Source organism: Hippocampus zosterae, chromosome 2 (assembly GCF_025434085.1).
Source record: "Hippocampus zosterae strain Florida chromosome 2, ASM2543408v3, whole genome shotgun sequence".
Taxonomy (NCBI): Eukaryota; Metazoa; Chordata; class Actinopteri; order Syngnathiformes; family Syngnathidae; genus Hippocampus; species Hippocampus zosterae.
Genome location: NC_067452.1, coordinates 6,028,673 through 6,048,519, shown reverse-complemented (window position 1 = coordinate 6,048,519; position 19,847 = coordinate 6,028,673). Strand labels below are relative to the sequence as shown.

The following is a 19,847-nucleotide window of genomic DNA, read 5'->3' as shown; positions in this document are numbered from 1 at the left end:
GGTGATTCCGAGCGGAACTAGCCGAAAGGGAACGAAACGCCATGATCGCGCGCGCACGCGCGCGCGAACACACCGCAGCAGTTTTTTAAGTGATGGGCGTTGACACGCCGACGCGATGACGTCATTCCGTATTTGCGGAAGTCACCCGGTGATCAAGAAACGTATCGGTGTTCTTGTGCAAACGCAGAAAGACCAGAAGCAGTACGTCGTGTTCAACGTCAGATACGAAAAGCCCTCTGTAAGAACGCTCGTCCTGGTCGCGGAGACCGAATTAAACGACGGTGAGCGCTCGAAACGGCCATCGTACGTTATTCCGCCATTTGCCAAGCAAAGTGTTGGCCAGTCTAAGTTAGTGCTAGCAAGAAATACGGACCACGGAGTGCAGCAATTGAGTGAAACTCCGTTTCATGCATGAAACGTGACAGCGACGTGTTTGTAGACGCTTGTTTGGCACTCGGGTACTTTCGAGTGTTTATAACGTTCTTCAACTACGGGACCGCTACGCCTTTCGCTTTCCGTTGAGGTCGAGGAACCCGAGTGGGGAAGTCCGAGGCCCTACTGGTGACGATAGGTACTCCGTGGCCGACTTCTGCGGTACGCTGATTGGATGGAAGAAAGCTGCAGAGAGAGTCCAGCCGAATCAGGCCAGGCATTGCCTCTCACAAGAGACTCCAGCAGTCAGACCATCAGCGTAGTGCAAGGTTGGGCCCGATTGCCAATCGACGAACTAAATAGAGCAGCAATATGTATGATTGTGTTTTTATGGTGCAGGTCTTGGCCCCAGGTTCTCCAAGATCAACCTGTTTAGCTTGTTGAGTTTGTGGCTGGAGCTGTTCCCTCAAGAGCAACCAGAGGACGACGACAATCCGGTTGGTGTAAACATAGCAGCTGATCGTTCACATTTCAGTAGCAGTTTCTTCTGACCCGTGTTGTTCTAGATCCGCAGCGTGGGTCTCGTGGTGGTGCGGGAGAGTAAGGTGGTGGGGCTCCACTACAGTGGTCATGAGCTCCACGCGGGCCAGGCAGCCATAATCCAACACGCTGCCCGCTTGGCCGACTGTCAGCTGTACTTCTCTCGGCGACCATGTGCCACCTGCTTGAAGATGATCATCAATGGTGTGCAGAGCTGTCATTAGTTTGAGTAATTAATCAGGCGTCTTCAGGGTGTCGATTCTGCCGTGATTTAATGTTGACATCAATCCAGTGGATTGTGTTTGCAGCTGGAGTGAGTCAGATCTCCTATTGGCCTGGAGACCCCGAGGTCAGCATGCTGAGATCCGACCCCCGCGCTCCTGCGGGCCACATCTCCGAGGAGGCCACGCTAGACACTGTGGCTACAGAGAAGCTCAAGTCCAACAGCCGCTCGCACATCTGCTTGCTGCTGCAACCCCTGGCAACTGGCATGGTGCAGTTTGTTGGCGAGACGTCCAGGGAGTGTGATTTCATGGCGACGCTGACCGATGATGACCCCGGCCTGAATGCAGAGGAACTCTTCCACAGGTATTTGAACGTGCCTATTTATTTTTTATTTTTTTTATTTTTATTTTTTTGCTGCCATTCAGTTCAGAACGCAGTCCACCTAGAATGACAAGAATGATTTGGGCTGTTCCTCAGTGCACAAGAGAAACACTTTGAAGAGTTCTCCAAATGCTTCCTGATTGAGGACTCCCATCAGCACCAAGAGATTTTGAACCAAATGCATCTGGAGAACTTCAGCGTGGAGCCCTACTTTTCCAACCTCCGACACAACATGAGGCAGGTGGTGAAAGTTCTGGCTGCCGTGGTGGCTGGGGTGCCACAAGAACACTGCGGATTTCACCGGTGAGACTTTCTCTGTAAACCGCCCTTGTATTATTAATTTTTTGAGGAATTTTGGTGTGACTGCTACAGGGAACCTGCGGCCCCTGAGACGTTACTCGGCAGCTCGTCGCCGCCCCCTCATCATGAGGGAGTGTCCCAAGAAGTCGCCCGTCATTGCATCATCCAAGCCAGGCTACTTGCTTACAGAACAGGTCTGCTCAGAGTCGCTACAACTCAACTCTCTGAGCGCCGTAGAAGTGAAATGCCATAAATTGGAATAGCAACGAGCACAATCGATGTCGAATTGCTATCAACTACGTAATGGGAATGGGTGAAGAAAAGTTCTGGCCAACTCTGGTTTCATAATTTAGCTCGGAAAGTAAAGAAAAAAAACCCATTAACTATGACAGTAGATGGCAACTTTGGATGTCTTTGAGATCAGCTCACCATACGTCACAATGTGTAAGCTCCTGAAACATGACGGACCCTTGGAAATGTGATTGTTAACAAGCAGCTTGTGAATGTACAAAGTGTCTGTCAATGTTTAAATCTAGTGCAGAGAGTCACAAGTGAAGAAAAGACGACGGTTATTACTGTATTTGAATTTAGAAGTAGTAACATTGATTGGACGTATGCATACGCGCATGCTACTCACCACTATTAGTAAATAGTGTGCAAACAATTTGTAAAAAAAAAGAAATTGTCAAATGGTGTTACATTGGTGACATTTCTAAATACATTATTCTGCCATCAAAAGCACATGTAATTGTTGGTACTGTATTTTAGGAAAAGCATTGTTCAGATGCGGTGACACTCGAGCAAAAATTATTTGCATCAAAATCACTGTTGTGCATAAAATATATATCTTGAATTGGGAAGAAACAAAATGTTTGTATGATGAAAGAATGGAATTTCATTTTCATTTGACAGTTTTCTGTGTTTACAAAATGCTGCAAATTGGCTGGAACTCGATAATTATTCATTCATTCATTTTCCGATATGCTTTAACCTCACAAGGGTCGCTGGAGCCTATTCCAACTGTCTCCGGGCAGTAGGCGGGGGACACCCTGAAGTGGTTGCCAGCCAATCACAGGGCACATAGAGACGAACAACCATCCGGGCTCACACTCACCTAGGGACAATTTGGAGTGTTCACTAACACATACATGACAATAAAGTTGTATCCAATTCAATAAGCCTGCCATGCATGTTTTTGGAATGTGGGAGGAAACCGGAGAAAACCCACGCAGAACATGCAAACTCCACACAAGGAAGCCGGAACTGGGATCGAACCCACGACCTCTGCTCTGTGAGGTCGACGCGCTAATCACTGGACTGCCGGGCCTCACTCGATTATTTTTTTTGCGACTGGCATTGAAAGAATTACAAATGCGCATGCATTTTTTAACATCTCGAAACTGGTATCTTATTATTTTTGTCAAATTTCCTGAAGGATTAAAGAAAAAAACGCATTACTTTTCTCTCATTTTACAGATTTTTTTTTTTTACTTGTTGAAATTCACACTTGATGGTGGGCAGGCACTTCAGAAAGATTTTTAGACATACAATTGTATTTTCCATAATGCATCCCCTTTAATATTGTTTTCAATTTGTATCCTTTAACCATTTTTCTCTTCATCGTTTCAGAGGACCCTAAAGTCGGTGTCGGCGCCGTTATCTGGGCCAGCAGACGGTTGGTAAGTTCACTTCTTGTCTTTTTGCTGTCGTTTGGACTTTGCCACAGAATTGATCTCACAAGCATGTGCAGAGGAAAAAGGTGTCCCTTCCTGTCCCAGGCTGGCCTGAATGAACTCGGTCGTCTGTCCCTGGTGGGTTGCGGCTACAATGCTTATCCAGCGGGCTCGCAGTACGCAGAGTACCCACTTATGGATGACAAACAGGAGGACCGAAAGCGGCGCAAGTACCGCTACATTATCCACGCTGAGCAGAATGCCCTCACCTTCAGGTATCGACCAGGCGGCGGTCACGTTGCTCCGCTCGACAGCGGTTTGACGGCTCTGCTGTTTCTAGGACTTGTGATATCAACCCGGAGGAACCCGCCATGCTGTTTGTGACCAAGTGTCCGTGTGACGAGTGCATCCCTCTGATTAGAAGTGCAGGCATCACGCACATTTACACCAGCGACCACGACCGTGACAAGAATAAAGGAGACATATCTTACCTCCGATTCAGCAACTTGAAGGGAATCCAAAAGTTCATCGTGAGCAAACTGATCTGTTTTCCTCCTTTTTAAAAAAAAATAATTTTGTTTTGCTCTGCCCCGGATAAGTCCAGAAGCTGAATACTGCCATTTGGCATACTCGGGATTCCCTTAACAATTAAACATTTTCTGTGTATGCCATAAGGGTAAGGCAATTGTCCAGTGACTGTCCCCCGCTTTGAATGCAGAGGAAAACATACGTTTCTTCATATATTTGTTCTTAACCCACGTCCTTGACCTGCATGTTTCCTGTTCATTCATTTGTCATTTTGATTTCCTCAAATTCACAGAGCTGTTTTATTTGAAGTTATTTTTGCTTTTTATATTGCGTCATTGCACAAGAAGTATATTTTTAATGCTGTTAATTGCTACTGTTGGCAGTTTTTTTTTCTTGCATCTGATTGTGAGCGTGGATGGTTGTTCGTCTCTGTGTGCCCTGCGATTGGCTGGCAACTGATCCAGGGTGTCCCCCGCCTACTGCCCGAAGACGGCTGGGATAGGCTCCAGCACCCCCCGCGAGCCTAGTGAGGATTAAGCGGTTCAGAAAATGGATGGATGGATGGATGGATCTCTGCCCTTCTTGAACAGGAAGTCTTTGATTGAGCAGATAGCTAGCTGACAGTTCCCCAAATGTTGGGCAATGTGTTCTTGCATCATAAATGTTCATTCAGTGTTTTATGAAGACTTTTTAGGGCTTGAAAAAATATTGAATTTGTATTGTATTTTATTTGTAAAGCACCTGTCTTGTTTCCACAGTGGCAACGGGACCCCGTTGCATCTCCTTTGACCATCACCAGTAAGCTCCGTCTTGTAAAATGTCAATGATCTGCTTTTAACCCGCCTAACGTCTAATACCGCATCTTGGCTTCCAGATGGTCACAGTAGCAAGCGCAACAGGGAAGAGACGCAGGAGAAGCACAGCATCAAGAAGCTCCGCGACAGCAGATCTAATAACTTGCCCCCCGGCAGCTGAGTGTCAGCCCCCCAAGCAGCGGCACCGCATGTGTGCATTGGAACTGAACCGGCAGCGTAAATCTTCCAAAGATTTGTGTGGACGCCACTTGGATCAGCATCGAGACACGAAAACTGAGCTGACCACACTGAGCTCATAGCTCAGCAGCAGTTAATAGTATATTGAAGATACTGTATAACCCTAATGTGGGTTGTGATTGTCATTATGCAAGTATTGAATTGTTTTATATGCATGTGTGATTCCTAGTTAATGTCCAGGGTGCGTATTTTAATGTTGGTTGTGATTTTTGTCAATTCTGTTTGTAATAAATAGGATATGCACAAATGCGCGTAGCGCCAATGGATGCAGCTTGATTGCACCGCTTTTTGAATTCAGTCAAGAATTCCCAACTTCCACTTGGCTGATAAGAATGCTTTAATCGCGAGGCTTTAGTCACCCTGTTGTGACTTGAAGGCTGCCTGCCTGCCAACCTTGTGACAAATGAAAGTACAACAATTGATTTTCCGTCCTTTTATTCATTCTCGGTAGAGTACACAATGAAGCTGCATCTCGTACGAGATGAAAAGCTAGCAACAAGATCCAGAATGCGGACAAAACTTGGTCAGACATCCACAGGGAAATGAACGACTCATTAAAGCTTAAGTTTTGTGTGCGTGAGATGCAATTTGTCATTTTTAAACCAACTTTTGTGTTGTATGATTTTGCACATTTTGGAGTCCTCGTGGGTTGCCACTCCACTGTAATCCCAAACTGTTGGCCAAAGCAGCTGCATACTGTCTAAACACATCAAAATTCCAGTCCAGAGCAGATTAATTTGACAATTATACTTCCCCTTCAAAGATACAAGTAAACAAAATAGAAAAACACCGCAAACCAAAATGGCACTTCTGAATCTTCCACTCATCTGAATCGGACCCAAACAAAGCAAAGACCACTTGTCACTCGGTCTCTGCACCATAGTATAAATACACAGAACAGCATGAACATTGATTAGCCCAGACAACCATTTATAAAATACAGAAAGTGCTATGAGGTGCAGTGAGAAGAATTTGTTGATAGCCCAATTACACGCCCTTCATTTCGAAATCAAGAGTCATCACTGTTGGCAACATCTGACGTGCGTTTACAGGATCGTGCCCACCGGCTGTTAAAGCAGTGAAACGCATCCTTTACACGGGACATTTGTTCAGTTTTGACTCCGTAACCAAATTTTGGATGACCAACTAAGTGTTATGGGGTGAGGCTAATATTGTGCAGCAATGCCATTCCTGGCATTTCAACTGCTGGTGTTGCCCGCTCAGCCGATCAGATGCTGCCAACCAAATGAGTCGTGGCACTGCTACATTCTAATCACTGAGAAAAAAAACAACAATTATAAAAGGTGAGTGATTGAGAAACTATTCTTGCACACATTTTTTTGTGAAGCAAAAAAAAAATACAAATACCTTTTTTTTTTTTAAATAGCTTGTTTTTTTCCTACAACTTCCTATTGATAAACAATTGAACTAGAGGGCGGAGGGGCTTCTCTAGGACGCTGGTTTCTTAAGATCCCTGATCTGTTTGATAAGGTAGGTTTTCTCATCGTTGAACTGCTCATCGTCCGTACGGTCCTTCTGGAAGTTGCTCAGGAAGTCAATCAATTTGGTCTGGTTCTTGAGCAGAATGTCAACAATGGGCTGTGTCTTGTTGGGGTTGGCCACAAACACCTGAGCATGAGCACAGACGCACACCTTTTGAACACAACTTTTCCCAGAGGACACATGAAGTCTAATGGTCCTGACAAAAAAAAAAAAGACTGGAACTACATCAAGCATGAGTAGTGACCGCATATTCCTCTGTTCCTCAAGCTGGCATCAAACGGGGAACTCGGCAAGTACTTTACAATGAACAGTCTCATGTCTAACTCATTCAGATCTGGTAGCGTTTTATTCTGATGTGGTAGTGCACGTGGCTCGCATGGCCGCCTCACTTCTATGTGTATTTTGTCTGTGTGAGACCCAATTGATGACTACAGCTTGTATTTTGCATTTTATTGCCAATCATATTGCAACAAAGACACCTCGCTGAAATCCACAGGTGGTCAATTAGCGCAGCAAAGCCTCTAATATAACAAAAGCATGATCATCTATCCTGCGATTAGCTGGCAACCGGTTCAGGGTGTCCCCTGCCTACTGCCCTGAGACAGCTGGGATAGGCTCAACAGCACGCCCTGCGAACCATATGAGAGTAAGCGGATTAGAAAACGGATGGATGGATGATCACCACGTCTGTGTCTTATAACTGCTCTTTGTATCTTCCAGATGCCCCACGGTGCTGCTTTGGCTTTTGACCAGTCAGCGTTGAAGAGACTCAAAATCATCTGTAGAGCATATCATACATGTGGTGTGCTGTGTGGGTGGTCTAGAGTACACCGCACACCGTCCGTGCAGTGTGCACGCACTTTTCCCTCATCGAGTGTTCCCTCACATTTTCAAGAATAAGATGTTGAAAATTGGTAAATGTGTGCCGGATTCAGAGGACCACTTCTCCCTGAATAGATCCATACCTTGAAGACATGGAAGGCCTCAAACTGAATGTTGGCACTCTTGTCCCTTAGCAGGTTCATCATCATTTTGAGATTCTCCGGCTTGCTGATGTAGCGCGTCATCACCGTAAAGTTGTGTCGGTCCAGCAATAGCTCGCCCAAAAGCTGCAGGAGAGGCCAGCGCGTCGCATCATGTGACCCGCAGCGGCCACGACTGGCTTGCGCCACCGACGGCTAGTACACCAACCTTGAGCGACTGCCTCTTGGTGACGTAGTTCTCTGAGTGCAGAAGCTTCTCGTAGTCTGCAAACACCTGCAGCGACACAAAAGTTCAACGCAGGTCACATTTAGCGCCAAAACTTTCTCCGCGGAAGGGGACTGGCGCACAATCACCCACCGCATCGTAGTTCTGTTCGAGATACTCCGCTACAAGCACTTTATGCCTCGTCAGGAGATCCTGCGAGCAAAAACGAGACAACAAACGGACTTTGACTTTTGCTCTAAGTGAGCGACTCGACATGAATGCCAGTGAATTGACTTAAGGGAAGGCCTGGGGTACCTTGAAGGTGGCAAAAGCATCAGAGGCAATGTCGAAGGTGGACATCTCGACATAGCTGAAGAATCGATGGAAATGATCCGAATTCAGAACCACCTTGGCAAGCGGCTCGTAGCGGATGCACTCCCTTAGCATGATCCCACAGTTGAGCGCCACCTGGGGTGCCTCGTACCTTGAAAACCAATGTGGACATGAGACCCCGGAGGCTACTCAAGGAAGCCCGGGCTTCGTGTGATTTGTGCGCACATAAGACGGAGTGAGAGTGACCAACCCTTTCAACAGGATAAAGAGAACCTCTTGATGGGAGCAAAAGTACTCCACGGTGGGGCTCCTGGTTCCGATCTGCCTCCTCAAGATGTTATTAAAGATCTGACAGACGTCCTTCTTGCCCTGGGAGCGCATGCATGAAATCAGACTAAAGCGAGCGTCGGTCTATCGCATCATGGGCCGGGAGCCGCGGCCTGCATCTTTTCTCACCTCAAAGTCAATGACCTGCAGGTTTTCCACCAGCGTGATCAGCAGGCCGCTGTTGTAGAGCTCTTGGGCCAACTGGGCCACCGTCTCTGTGTGAGGCTCCTTATCGTTGCTCCCATATAGAATCTCTTTCATGGACACCAGACACTTGGACACCTCCTCAGATGCCTGCAGGACAGAGCAGGAGGTGCTTGAATGGAACTACAAGTGGGAGGGTGGAGCCACACATTCACACTGGCCTGCACCTACCTTGTCTGTTTTTTTGTCCTGTTTAACCAGCACGGCCAAGTTCTCCTTGAGGGTCTTGACGATCTCTACCGGGGTCTTGTGGGATTTACCAAAGAGAGGCATGATGTCCGCACACTCGCCTCAAGTGCTGGGGAAAAGGGGATATAGCTTCCTATCAATGAAGAGCACGTTTTCAACACGCACGAAACGCCATACATGGTGCCTGGAAACAGGACTTGAATCCGTTCCGAGGTCACACTTGGCACTCGAAGCACTCATATCTCAAATCGACATTCTCCCTTGAAATAAATGGAAAGGCCATCTGTTGTTGTTGTTGTTGCAAATAATCACGCGAGTTCCTTCCACCATGACAGTGCGGGACAAAAAATGTTCAGGAGCCTGCTAGAGACCGGCTTTTTTTTTCTTCACAAATGGTTCTGCCTCACTTACCAAAGCTGCATGTTCAGAAAGAAAGGACAATTTACATTCACTAAGAGTGAGAATGGGAATCTGGAGAGCCGAGAGAAGTATTAGAAAAGAGTACACATGAGCTACGGTAGTTAACACGCTGCAAAATGTGTCGCGTGCCTCCGCGTCACATCTTGACGAAGGTAGGCATTGATTTCCTTTTCACAAACTCTCGTGTCAACTTTATTTTTCAGTTTCATTCATCTGATGGCTGTTGCTCATCAGTGCATGCGCGTGTAAGTGCATGCGTGTGTGCGGTGACGGGTCGATCGCGCAAGGGTGGTTGATCGAAAAGTAGGTCTTGAGTCTAAAAAGGTTGGGCAGTCCTGGTCTAGTCGATGTTGTGCTCTGAACATCATTGTGGAATAGTTTAAGTCCAAGTACGATGACAACGGCGTGTGCCTTCTTGTGCCACACGACCATGGATTTTGACACGGCGTTTCAATCATGACCTTTCAGTGTTGTTTGCTGGGGCTGGTGCTCACTGAGGAAGCATCTTGTGTGATCTCACGCATGAGGATAAATTGAAAAGACCTCAAAAGTTTTATTTTACAGCCATGTTTTCTTCCCAGAACATTTCCCGCAAACCAATCAGCCAGTCCCAGTTTCCACAGAGTAGTTTAGCGTGGGTCTTCTGACCTTACATTGCTAAAGCCACTTAAGACTGAACCACTTCCGTTCGCGCGGTGACGAACTGCAACATCAGCCAAAAAGATAAGAGTCAAAGCTAACTCAGCCCTCTGTATGCCGGTTGTCAGGGCGACTGCACAATCCTTCAGCACCGGAGAGATACATTCCAGAACCAACTGAGCAACAAGCTGAGCTTCTGACACACGGCTGCCTTCACAGAAGAGGTCATCATGTAAGCTTGTTAGACTGACATTCCAGCCTCAATGTGTCAGACTGGTCAAGATGTAACGCGTGCCTTTCATGTGAGGAGCCCATGTATGCAACAGAACGCATTTCTCAACATAGTCACGATTCACCTGTTCGCAGTTCTTTGGGCACCAAGCCGATATTATTTATGGAAAAACTCAACTATTTGCAGTTTTGTGCCCAGGCAAAAATTCTAACATAAAGCTTTCAAAAGTTGCCGTTCACACGGCAACTTTTGCTCGGGTGCAGCACCCGGGCTGCTCCTGTAGAGCGTTCACACGTGCAAAGTTACTGGATATAGTCGGACTTGCACTTGGCACCAGGACACCCTAGGCCGCAGTTCGATGATCGACTTTGTAGTTGTATCATCGGATTTGCAGCCGCATGTTCTGGACACTCGGGTGAAGAGAGGGGCGGAGCTGTCAACTGATCACCACCTGGTGGTGAGTAGGCTCCGATGGTGGGGGAAGATGCCGGTCCGTCCTGGCAGACCCAAACGTATAGTGAGGGTTTGTTGGGAGCGTCTGGCGGAATCCCCTGTCAGAAGGAGTTTCAACTCCCACCTCCGACAGAGCTTTTCCCATGTTCCGGGGGAGGCGGGGGACATTGAGCCCGAGTGGACCGTGTTCCGTGCCTCTATTGTTGAGGCGGCCAATCTGAGTTGTGGCCGTAAGGTGGTTGGTGCCTGTCGTGGCGGCAATCCTCGTACTCGCTGGTGGACACCAGCAGTAAGGGATGCCGTCAAGCTGAAGAAGGAGTCCTATCGAGCCTTTATGGCCTGTGGGACCCCAGAGGCAGCTGACGGGTATCGACTGGCCAAGCGGACCGCGGCTTCGGTGGTCGCCGAGGCAAAAACCCGAGCGTGGGAAGAGTTCGGCGAGGCCATGGAAGCCGAATTCCGGACGGCTTCGAGGAAATTCTGGTCCACCATACGACGTCTCAGGAGGGGGAAGCAGTGCACCACTAACACTGTGTACAGTGGGGATGGGGCGCTGCTGACTTCGACTCGGGACGTTGTGAACCGGTGGGCAGAGTACTTCGAAGACCTCCTCAACTCCACCAACACGTCTTCCTTGGAGGAAGCAGAGCCCGGGGGACTCTGAGGTGGGCTCTCCTATCTCTGTGGCTACAGAGGGGTCACACTCCTCAGCCTCCCTGGTAAGGTTTATTCAGGGGTGCTGGAGAGAAGGGTCAGGAAGTCGAGCCTCAGATTGAGGAGGAGCAGTGTGGTTTTCGTCCCGGCCGTGGAACAGTGGACCAGCTCTACACCCTTAGCAGGGTAAACACAACTTGGTTAAACACGCTTCGCTTTAGTCGGCAACTATTTACGTGTGAACGCTCCGCAAAATTTGTTCCGTGTAAGATCCTGTATATCGCAACATAATACGTCGGTACAGCACCGATGCAAATGCATGCCGTGTGAACACCCCTTTTGTCTTTGGAACTATCTTGTGGCAACTTAGTGACAGCGTATTGTGTGACTAGCTCACCCCGTGAACAAGGACATACTTAAGACGGAATTCTTGCTCATGGTCCATCGGTCTTAAGTGTTGGTCAATGTGATCTCCGATCATGACTGGTCTCTTTGACACAATTACTGAACTCGCCCAACCACCCAAAATGCCAAAGTCACCTTAACTCTTCTGTAAAACTTTCCATAAAAGACAGCGAGAGCTGGATGGGGGTGCGTTGTTAAACCAGCGGGGCATGCAAATTGACGGTTCATTTTGTGAATTAAATTGTTGAACATTTAAAATTGTATTTTTTCTTCCAGGATCGTGTTTACGGGAAGCATCATTTTTAAGAAAATAAAAACATTCTCAAAAGGGAGCATTTACCGGTATTCTCACGTTTTGTTTCAATATTTCTGGGGAAATTCATGGCATTTAAAAAAAATGCTGTAAATAAATATGCAATACAAGTTTGGTATCAGCACAGATGAAGCAAATCCCAGAAGGGGGGAAAATGTTTATTTTTAACACTGTCATTTTCATTTGTTTTTCTTCTTTAATAAGCAATTTTAAAAAACTGAAATTGGATTTCTGTCAGGAAAAAAAAATTGATCCACCTAGTCACCAAAAGCCACTCGAAATTCCAAAGAGTAGTGTCACTTCTTTTCTACTCGGGAAATCAGACCAAATATTACGCAATGGACCTCATCTGGTGACGAGTGGGGGGAGCTGCTATGTGTAACTGAAATGAGCCCACATATCTGAAACATTTAGCATTTCATCAGTACTGACCGAAGGACCGTCAATCTGTCACTGACAAGTGCCCATTGTGCAGACGATTTACAAAGGACGGAAAACAAGTACCGACGGACCTCTTTATGACTAACCGATAGACTGGTGAAATTTACACACTGAAGCATGGTTAAAATAACATGACGGACTGACTACTACAGTCTGGTTCGAGTTGAAAAAAAAAAACTGACTGATGAGGATGGATGGATCCCCAGGAAGCTGACGGATGACGTACGACGGACTGGCAAACTCCTGTAAAATGCCCATCTCTGCATTTGGACATACATAAGCCACGTGCAGTCAATATGGACTGGTCATATGTTCAGATTCAAGCATGCACAAACATAATTGTGCTGTCGTCTCAACAGAGAGGGTCAGTTCAGGCACCTCAGCACTGTGGCAGCCAGTATTTATGATGACGCCTCACTTGAGATAGACATTAGTCTAAGCGCAGTGCACCAAATGAGCAGGTACAAGTGAACATCATTTTAAAAAACATCAGCAATAATAAAGAAAAGAGAAGCTTTGTGCCCTTCGAGCAGTCTGCAAGGCAAGCTTTTCTTGAAACGTTGCGGCAGATTTGGGGCAAAACCGGGACAATGAAAGCTTGTAGTGGAGTTACTTTTCTAAACAACACACTATTGTACTGTGCCTGCACCATACAGTCACTTCGACATATTTTTAGTTTGAGGCAGGTATGTGTGAATGGTGACGAAGGGACTGTTCACTCAACGTTGCCAATGCAAACTACCGCAAGCCAGGAACACAGAAGTGGTCGTTTGTTTCACAAAATATGTCAAAGCAGGCTCCTCCGTGCTTACGCAAGACCTCTCAAATTTGCTCAGTTCCTGAGCAATGCTGGAGTGTCATTGAGCATGTCAAAGCTCCCCACTATTTGAACATCTCTCTGCCGAGTCAAGACACCAGGACGTCAACCCTTGAGGCTGGATTAATATCGTATGACAAGTCGTATTTGTCGCTGTCAAGTTTCTCGATTGGGATATGCACCCTGGCAGCGGAATAAGAAAAAAAAAAACCCAGATTGAATCAGATCTCCTCAGATTGGAAGCAGGTCTCTTCCAAACGTGGCTGAACATCCACTAGACTAGGACAATACATATCAGCGTAGATGTACAATCACATATAAATCGTCAATGCCGGCCTCACGTATTTGAAATACACTAATGGATGATGTATACACACAACGTCTTCTGCTCAAACAATGCAAATAAACACATTATGTTAGATAGATGGATTTGCATCATTACATAAGCAAAATTATGCATTGGCGTAAATCAGTGAGAAGAAAGAGACGGAGACTAACGAGGGTCGCAGGTGTGCGGGAGCCTATCCCAGCTGTCACGGGTTGTGCGACAAATCATGATCTTAAAACACCTATGGAGGCGGGGCTTTTCTGCAGCAACGGCTGCAGATGTCTCATAAACAATTGTGTTTATGAGACAAAATTATGCATAAACCACACACACTTGAGGTGTCATTGTCTCCTATTACCCTGACATGGGACCGTCTGGTTGCAGAAAATCAAGCTCGGGGCTGTGGTGAGTCGTCATTTCGTCACTTTGAATCGGCGTTGTATCGTATTTTGAAGGCATTAAACATTACCATAGCGAACAGAGTGTTGCATCCAAATTTAATTTGCTCCTTGTGTTTATTATTATACTGTATTTCGAAAACACCACAGTTTTCATGCAGCTCACGCCATATTATTTTGTTGTATTATTTCCGCCACACCTTATAGGCCGGTCCCTGAAAATATTGTGCGACATAAACTGGTCCGTGGGGCAAAAAAGGTTGGGGACCCCTGCTGTACAGCAGATCGACTCGTCACCGCACACGTGCGCATACGCACACTCTTACACATGCATGCCGTAATGAACAACAGCCATAACGCCCGCAAAGATGAACGACGTACGGGACGCACTTTTGCAGCATGTTAACTATCGTAGCTCACGTGTACCATTTAAAAATGCTTCTCTCTGTCCTCCAGATTCCCATTCTTTGCCTGTGCCCTCGGTGAATTACACATGAAAGACTTTTTCTTTTTTTTTTCTCTCTTTTTTTTACAAGAGCCACCTGCCTGGCATCCAGTCCTGCTAATAGAAACAGGCTATGACGCAAATATTCGTTGACGCAATGTTGACATTTAATATTTATTGGACACATTTTTACATAATCGGAAAACAATAATGTTTGTGTCATGTTTGTCCTCTGACAGAAACCCTATTAAAACAAAAAATATATTTCCCTCCCAAACTAAACCAGACTCCCAAACAATATAAGCAGGAATAAAGAATTGATGGATCAATACTTATGACAATATAATCATGCAGAAATGTAATGTCAACAATTTCAATGGAGCAGTTTTTAACTGTTGCAACGAATGTCCTAAATAAAAAAATGAGGTTAATAACATCAACAATAGAAACTCTTAAGAACAGAGTATTAGTGCACACTGCTAAGTAACAATAGGCTTCACTCGATCTATTTTCTCAAAATTGATTATTGCGAACGGTTGTAATCAGAGGAAGGGTAGTTGTTCACAGTTGCCTTTGACACACCTTGCCTGGGCTCAATTCCCAGCAAATGCCCCATTCATAGTGTACCTGTGACAGCTGATCCCTCTACTCCCTGTGGCGCAGTCAATAAATAGACGGCAAAATAGCACCTTCCGGGTTTTAAGTTGAAAATAACCGGAATCTGCTTTGTTATCATGGTGGTTAACCTCACACCTGACGTCTGAAGTAACCGTAGGGTTGAAAAGGAGCTAAAGAACATAAACAACCGTCGCATTTAAACTAAGATTGGTGTCAATACACTAACAGCGTGTCAATCGGTAATTGTTTATGAGACATTTGGGAAACAGACCGCACATGGACACTGCCAGACAATGTGATTTGACAAGGCTACACCCCTCTCGCCCTGCGGCTGAAGTCGCTTTTTGTCGGACGGATTTCCAAAGCGAATCACAGTTGTCTCCATTGTACCACAAACAGCTGCTGGAAATGAAAGGTCCACATTCACGAGTTGACGAATGACTACACAAAACCAACTGGGGCAATCAAACATACTAACTGCGATTACAAGCAACGATCCTGTAATGGATACTTACGGTGAGAAGATTCTATCTTTGAGCGTCTACACGCTTCTGTCCCGCTTTACAGCCGTCCTGATGAACTTCGGTTTTCACGCCAGGGCTGTTAGTCCACTGGGCCGCCAGCTAAAAAGTGTGAGAAACAATTTAAAATGTGAGTAATTTGTTAGGAAGGCAGTGCAGAATTCCATCTGGTTACGCTCCAGCCTTTTGTCGAGCTAGGAAGGGCAAACTACGCGACTTCCGGTGTCAACCGGTTGAAAGGTTTCATATAAAAGCGAATTTTCAGTCCAAACGCCAACCTTTTACCCAAGTACTGGAAGAGCAAGAACAAATTCGAAGCCATGTGAAACCCAAATATGTTCTGAGCCAATCGTAATATGGAGTATGATTTGATAATATTGTAATACAAAATACTTAAACTGTGGTTGCGCGTCACTTCTGGTTAGATTTCAGATGGCAGCTGTGCCTTCCAACAGCACTAGGTGTCGCGCACTCTATCTCACAGTAAACCGTTTCTAGAGTCGTACCTATTTTATTGTCCCGATTAGTAATCACACATGGGAAATGCAATGTAAAAGGGATTGAGATTTTTTTTTTGTTGCAAACTTTCTTAATTCGTATCCTTCGTGCGCATTTTTTATACGCTACCAAGATGTTTAGGTTCCTCAAAACTAGTTTTAACGCAGTCTAGTTTGAACATCTTTACATAACTGAAACCGTTTATTGGCATTAAGAAATCAAATCACGTGGCGAAAAATACATTTCAGACGCACTTTCGAATATAAGTTATTCTCAGAAGAAATAATGCTGCACGTTATAGAAAACGTGCTCTATCTTGGTGCATTAGTAACGTACGAATAATTAGATGAAGAATTTAACCCAATGCAGTTACATAAATCGTGTATGTTTCTTTGAACATGACCTGATCAAAACAAATCACTTAAATCAATTCCAACCACATGCCTGGCTGTGTCAAGAAATGGGCAAAACACACTGAAAACTCATGACATTCACATTCCTGTGACTCTTCTCACAAAGGTCCGGTTCATTGCTGCCTTCTTGTTTTTGAAAAAAAAAAAAAAAAACCTCCCGGAAATCTGCCTTTAACCTCGTTGGTGCCGATTTCAGTGCTTCTGACGTGTTTTGATTGGCTACTCTTGCATGATGACGAGATCTCACATGATGCGAGATGTCACTTGAATTTATGGGAGAAAAACGTTTTAAAAGGGTCGATTTATGTTTATGAGCCGATATCAGGCTATGAAATGGAAACTTAAATAGATGGATGGATGAGTGTGGTTAATAGGCATGAATGGCTTTTCTCCAGGAAAAAAAGTAAATGAAGTAAAGGAAACCATCTGAGTTTATTAAAGCTGCTTTTGATTTTACATACAATACAGACTTACATATTTACAAATATACAGATATAATAGCTTAATATCAATACCATAATTGGTAGATATACAGTACGAAAATAAAGACTGTGGTTGCTGTAATGTGCAGTGTAAAAAGAAAGTACAAAATATAAACAAAATCTCTCTCCAGCCAGCGTGTTGACAGTACAAATAATTGTGTGACCGTGATCAAACACTAATGACGTGTGCCTGCGTCAGCTTTCATATGAGGGCAGAAAATAAACACTCCAAATACACGACAATGACTGCTGAAATGTTTTCTCGGGGAGAGACTAACAAAAAAATATTCTCTTCATGAATCGCAAGCTGTAGAGAATTAGGTGAGGTATTTGACAGAATACAGTACAAGACAGACATTTCTCTATTAGAATGAGCAAAACACGGTCACAGACACAGTTTGAGATTTGCTGTGCATTTCCACAGGGACAACATGCATTCTGTGCTGGACAACTACATTGGACTGAGGGGGAAAAAATAGCTTCATATGATTTTCAACAAAAACGGTGAGGATTATTTAGAGCGCTGACAAATGTCACACTGAATTGTCACAAGAAAATACACCTGATTCCAAGAAATGAACAGGTGGGGCTAATTTTACTACATCGGTGAGCTGCAATGAATTGAGGCACGCCACATAACATGAATTGTTAACAACCATGTGAGGACAGTAAAAATAGAGGGTTGTAAAAAATGGTTGACCGTATAAAATGAATCATTGTCGATGGTAGCAAAGGTTCCTTTTGTTTCTCACGGCGCTTGCCGAAAGGTGAGGTGCATCATAACCAGCTTCTTCGGACCCATGTTAGTGCCGTTCTTGATGTGACTCTCAAACATAAATTAATATTTTGTTTGCACCTGTCCATCAGCTAGCATATGCCAGGACTGTATCGTCAAGAAAGTAGATGGTTGGGAGGCAGATGGAACAAACAAGCTGAGCCGGTCTTGGTCTAGTTGCTTGGAGACAATTGACTACCGACACATGCCATAGTTGGGCTGGGAGCAGCACAATGGGACAAAGCCTGATTTTATATATTGCCTGTTTGTAAGGGTAAACCGGAAATAGATAAGCAAAATCTGAAACAATTTCTTGAGTGTACTTAAAGAAGCTGTGCATTTCAATTTGGTGTTTTGGGTCTGTGACGCAAGCATGTACAATTTGTTCAGAAAAACATATTTGCGTGTAGATGTGCAGGAATGTGTACACTAAAGATTTAAATCCAAGTGGAGCTGGAATGTAGTCACACCTGCCGGCCCCGTGTTGCCTCAGAGGTTAATCCCGAGCAGCTGAGAGGCGAGCCCGGCGAGCGCTCTCAAAGGAACAAGGTCCACATCCTCTCGGATTACTGGGTGGAAGGTAGAGAGGGGTCTGACCACCAGATGGTGCTGATGAGTCCAGCAGTGTGGCATTCAATATTCATGGCAACAGCTGCACATCTCAGAGAAGCCGATTCGGATTTTAGTTTTGAGGACTCTTCATGCCCTTGAGCTGCAGGGCAGCATATGCTGGTAGCAGCTCCATGCCAGTGGTCACAGTGTTGATCAACACGGGACACTAAATGCCGCTTCTGAACTGTGTTCGCAGTGACTCACTGCCAGAGGTACACCCAAAAAAACTCTCATGCAGACATTCTTGAGATGTGTCCACATTAATGCTACATAGGTGAACACATAGAGACTGTCATTAGCATGTAACACTCAGCTGAAACACTGGTGACGATGGCTGATGTCGCAACACTTGGTTTTCTGTGGTGCTGGTGGAAAGGTCAGGGTTTGATGTCTGAGAAGCTGGTGTAGGTTTCACTGCAGCTGGAGGAAGTGCTAAGATTTCCAGAGACACTGTCATCTGCGGGACAAATTACTCTTGAACTCACAATGCAACGGTCTGGACAAAAATAAACATTCTCACACTTCAATGCACAGCGTGTGAAATGATGACTTAGTCTGACCTGAGCTGCTGAGTGACTGAGATGACTTGGACTCAGCGATTAAGCCAAGCAGGTTTGCATGTGCCATCCAGCCCTCCTTGCTGCTGCGAAGGTTCCTCACAAACCTGCATCACAACACATTTGCTGTGGAGGTTCGAAAAACACACGCTACTCTGCTAGCATAACAAGACTTTTACCACTGGCCCTCCTCTCCCTCTCGGATGAGCTGCACCACATCTCCGCTCTTGACTGACAACTCCTGAGGTCCCGCCTTCTCAGAGTCTGCTACCACTGTGTATCTCCCTGGAATCTAAAAGCCAAACCACTTTGAGTATCACTTGACCTAAAAAACTAATACAGTGGGATCACCCCTGGGGTCATACAATTTGTAGTACAGTACAACCAAAATATTCCAGGAAAACGGAGAATATAATGCTATTAGAATAGCATGAAATAGAACAAGAACTTCATTCATCTGACACGAGTAAGTGACCGCAATTGAACTTTGACAGGGCTAATGCCGTGTCGGATATCCTCCCTCATCACTGCTTTCATCTCATGTTGTAAAAGTTAACCAGTGGAAAAACTGTACCTACACACCCCTGTTCAAATGCCAGGTTTTTGTGACAGACACACACACACACACACACGCACAAATCCATACAAATGTAATGTCGACCGGTGTCCCCACACTGATTTTGTTCAACCAGAGAGTGCCATAGGACAATTGTTTTTGCATATCTCACCAGCTTCTGTACTGCATCATACTCAGTGTCAGAGTTCAAAGGCTCCTCGCCACTGGAGTAGCCATCATTCTCCTCAGAGGCATCCACTGAGAGCGACAATTTGGTCGAGCCTGTAGGAAGACGACATGAGCTTAAGAGGAGTGAATTACGAGGGAAAAAAAAGGCAAATTCAAAGAACTGACAGAATGGCACACAGGAATGAGATGTGTGTGGAGCATTTGTTAGAAGCCAACAGAATGCCTTTTGAAACAAGAGCCGAGAATACGATCCACACTAGACCTCT

The 19,847-nt window shown here is 45.4% G+C and overlaps 3 protein-coding genes across 17 annotated transcripts in view; 1 reads left to right on the top strand and 2 right to left on the bottom strand.

The window, feature by feature from the left end:
- cdadc1 (cytidine and dCMP deaminase domain containing 1) overlaps positions 1 to 5,651 on the top strand; it is a 123,379-nt gene extending 117,728 nt beyond the window's left edge. The window contains exons 1-12 of one of the 5 annotated variants that reach the window (XM_052057616.1): positions 135 to 281; positions 524 to 701; positions 772 to 869; positions 939 to 1,116; positions 1,221 to 1,500; positions 1,615 to 1,821; positions 1,891 to 2,012; positions 3,448 to 3,497; positions 3,597 to 3,766; positions 3,832 to 4,021; positions 4,778 to 4,817; positions 4,894 to 5,651. In XM_052057616.1, coding sequence (XP_051913576.1) covers positions 608 to 701; positions 772 to 869; positions 939 to 1,116; positions 1,221 to 1,500; positions 1,615 to 1,821; positions 1,891 to 2,012; positions 3,448 to 3,497; positions 3,597 to 3,766; positions 3,832 to 4,021; positions 4,778 to 4,817; positions 4,894 to 4,994 — 1,530 coding nt within the window. In that variant the 5' untranslated portion in view covers positions 135 to 281; positions 524 to 607 and the 3' untranslated portion in view covers positions 4,995 to 5,651. Of the gene's footprint in view, positions 1 to 97; positions 702 to 771; positions 870 to 938; positions 1,117 to 1,220; positions 1,501 to 1,614; positions 1,822 to 1,890; positions 2,013 to 3,447; positions 3,498 to 3,596; positions 3,767 to 3,831; positions 4,022 to 4,777; positions 4,818 to 4,893 lie in introns of those variants that run through there. The other 4 variants (XM_052057617.1, XM_052057613.1, XM_052057612.1 and 1 more) reach the window with 4 other exon arrangements.
- On the bottom strand, positions 5,490 to 15,792 carry cab39l (calcium binding protein 39-like). The gene is made up of 9 exons (XM_052057625.1): positions 15,494 to 15,792; positions 8,798 to 8,924; positions 8,552 to 8,716; positions 8,346 to 8,464; positions 8,078 to 8,246; positions 7,916 to 7,975; positions 7,766 to 7,831; positions 7,540 to 7,683; positions 5,490 to 6,700 (listed from the first exon to the last, which is right to left on the bottom strand). The coding sequence occupies exons 2-9, from the start codon at positions 8,897 to 8,899 to the stop codon at positions 6,521 to 6,523; spliced, it is 1,005 nt and encodes a 334-aa protein (XP_051913585.1). The 5' UTR covers positions 8,900 to 8,924; positions 15,494 to 15,792; the 3' UTR covers positions 5,490 to 6,520.
- Positions 15,793 to 16,823: 1,031 nt separating this feature from the next.
- mcf2la (mcf.2 cell line derived transforming sequence-like a) overlaps positions 16,824 to 19,847 on the bottom strand; it is a 50,503-nt gene continuing 47,479 nt past the window's right edge. For all 11 annotated transcript variants that reach the window (XM_052057591.1, XM_052057587.1, XM_052057590.1 and 8 more), the window contains 4 exons: positions 19,565 to 19,674; positions 19,016 to 19,128; positions 18,840 to 18,943; positions 16,824 to 18,736 (listed from right to left, as the gene is read on the bottom strand). In XM_052057591.1, the coding sequence (XP_051913551.1) occupies positions 18,657 to 18,736; positions 18,840 to 18,943; positions 19,016 to 19,128; positions 19,565 to 19,674 (407 nt within the window). In that variant the 3' untranslated portion in view covers positions 16,824 to 18,656. The remainder of the gene's footprint in view (positions 18,737 to 18,839; positions 18,944 to 19,015; positions 19,129 to 19,564; positions 19,675 to 19,847) is intronic.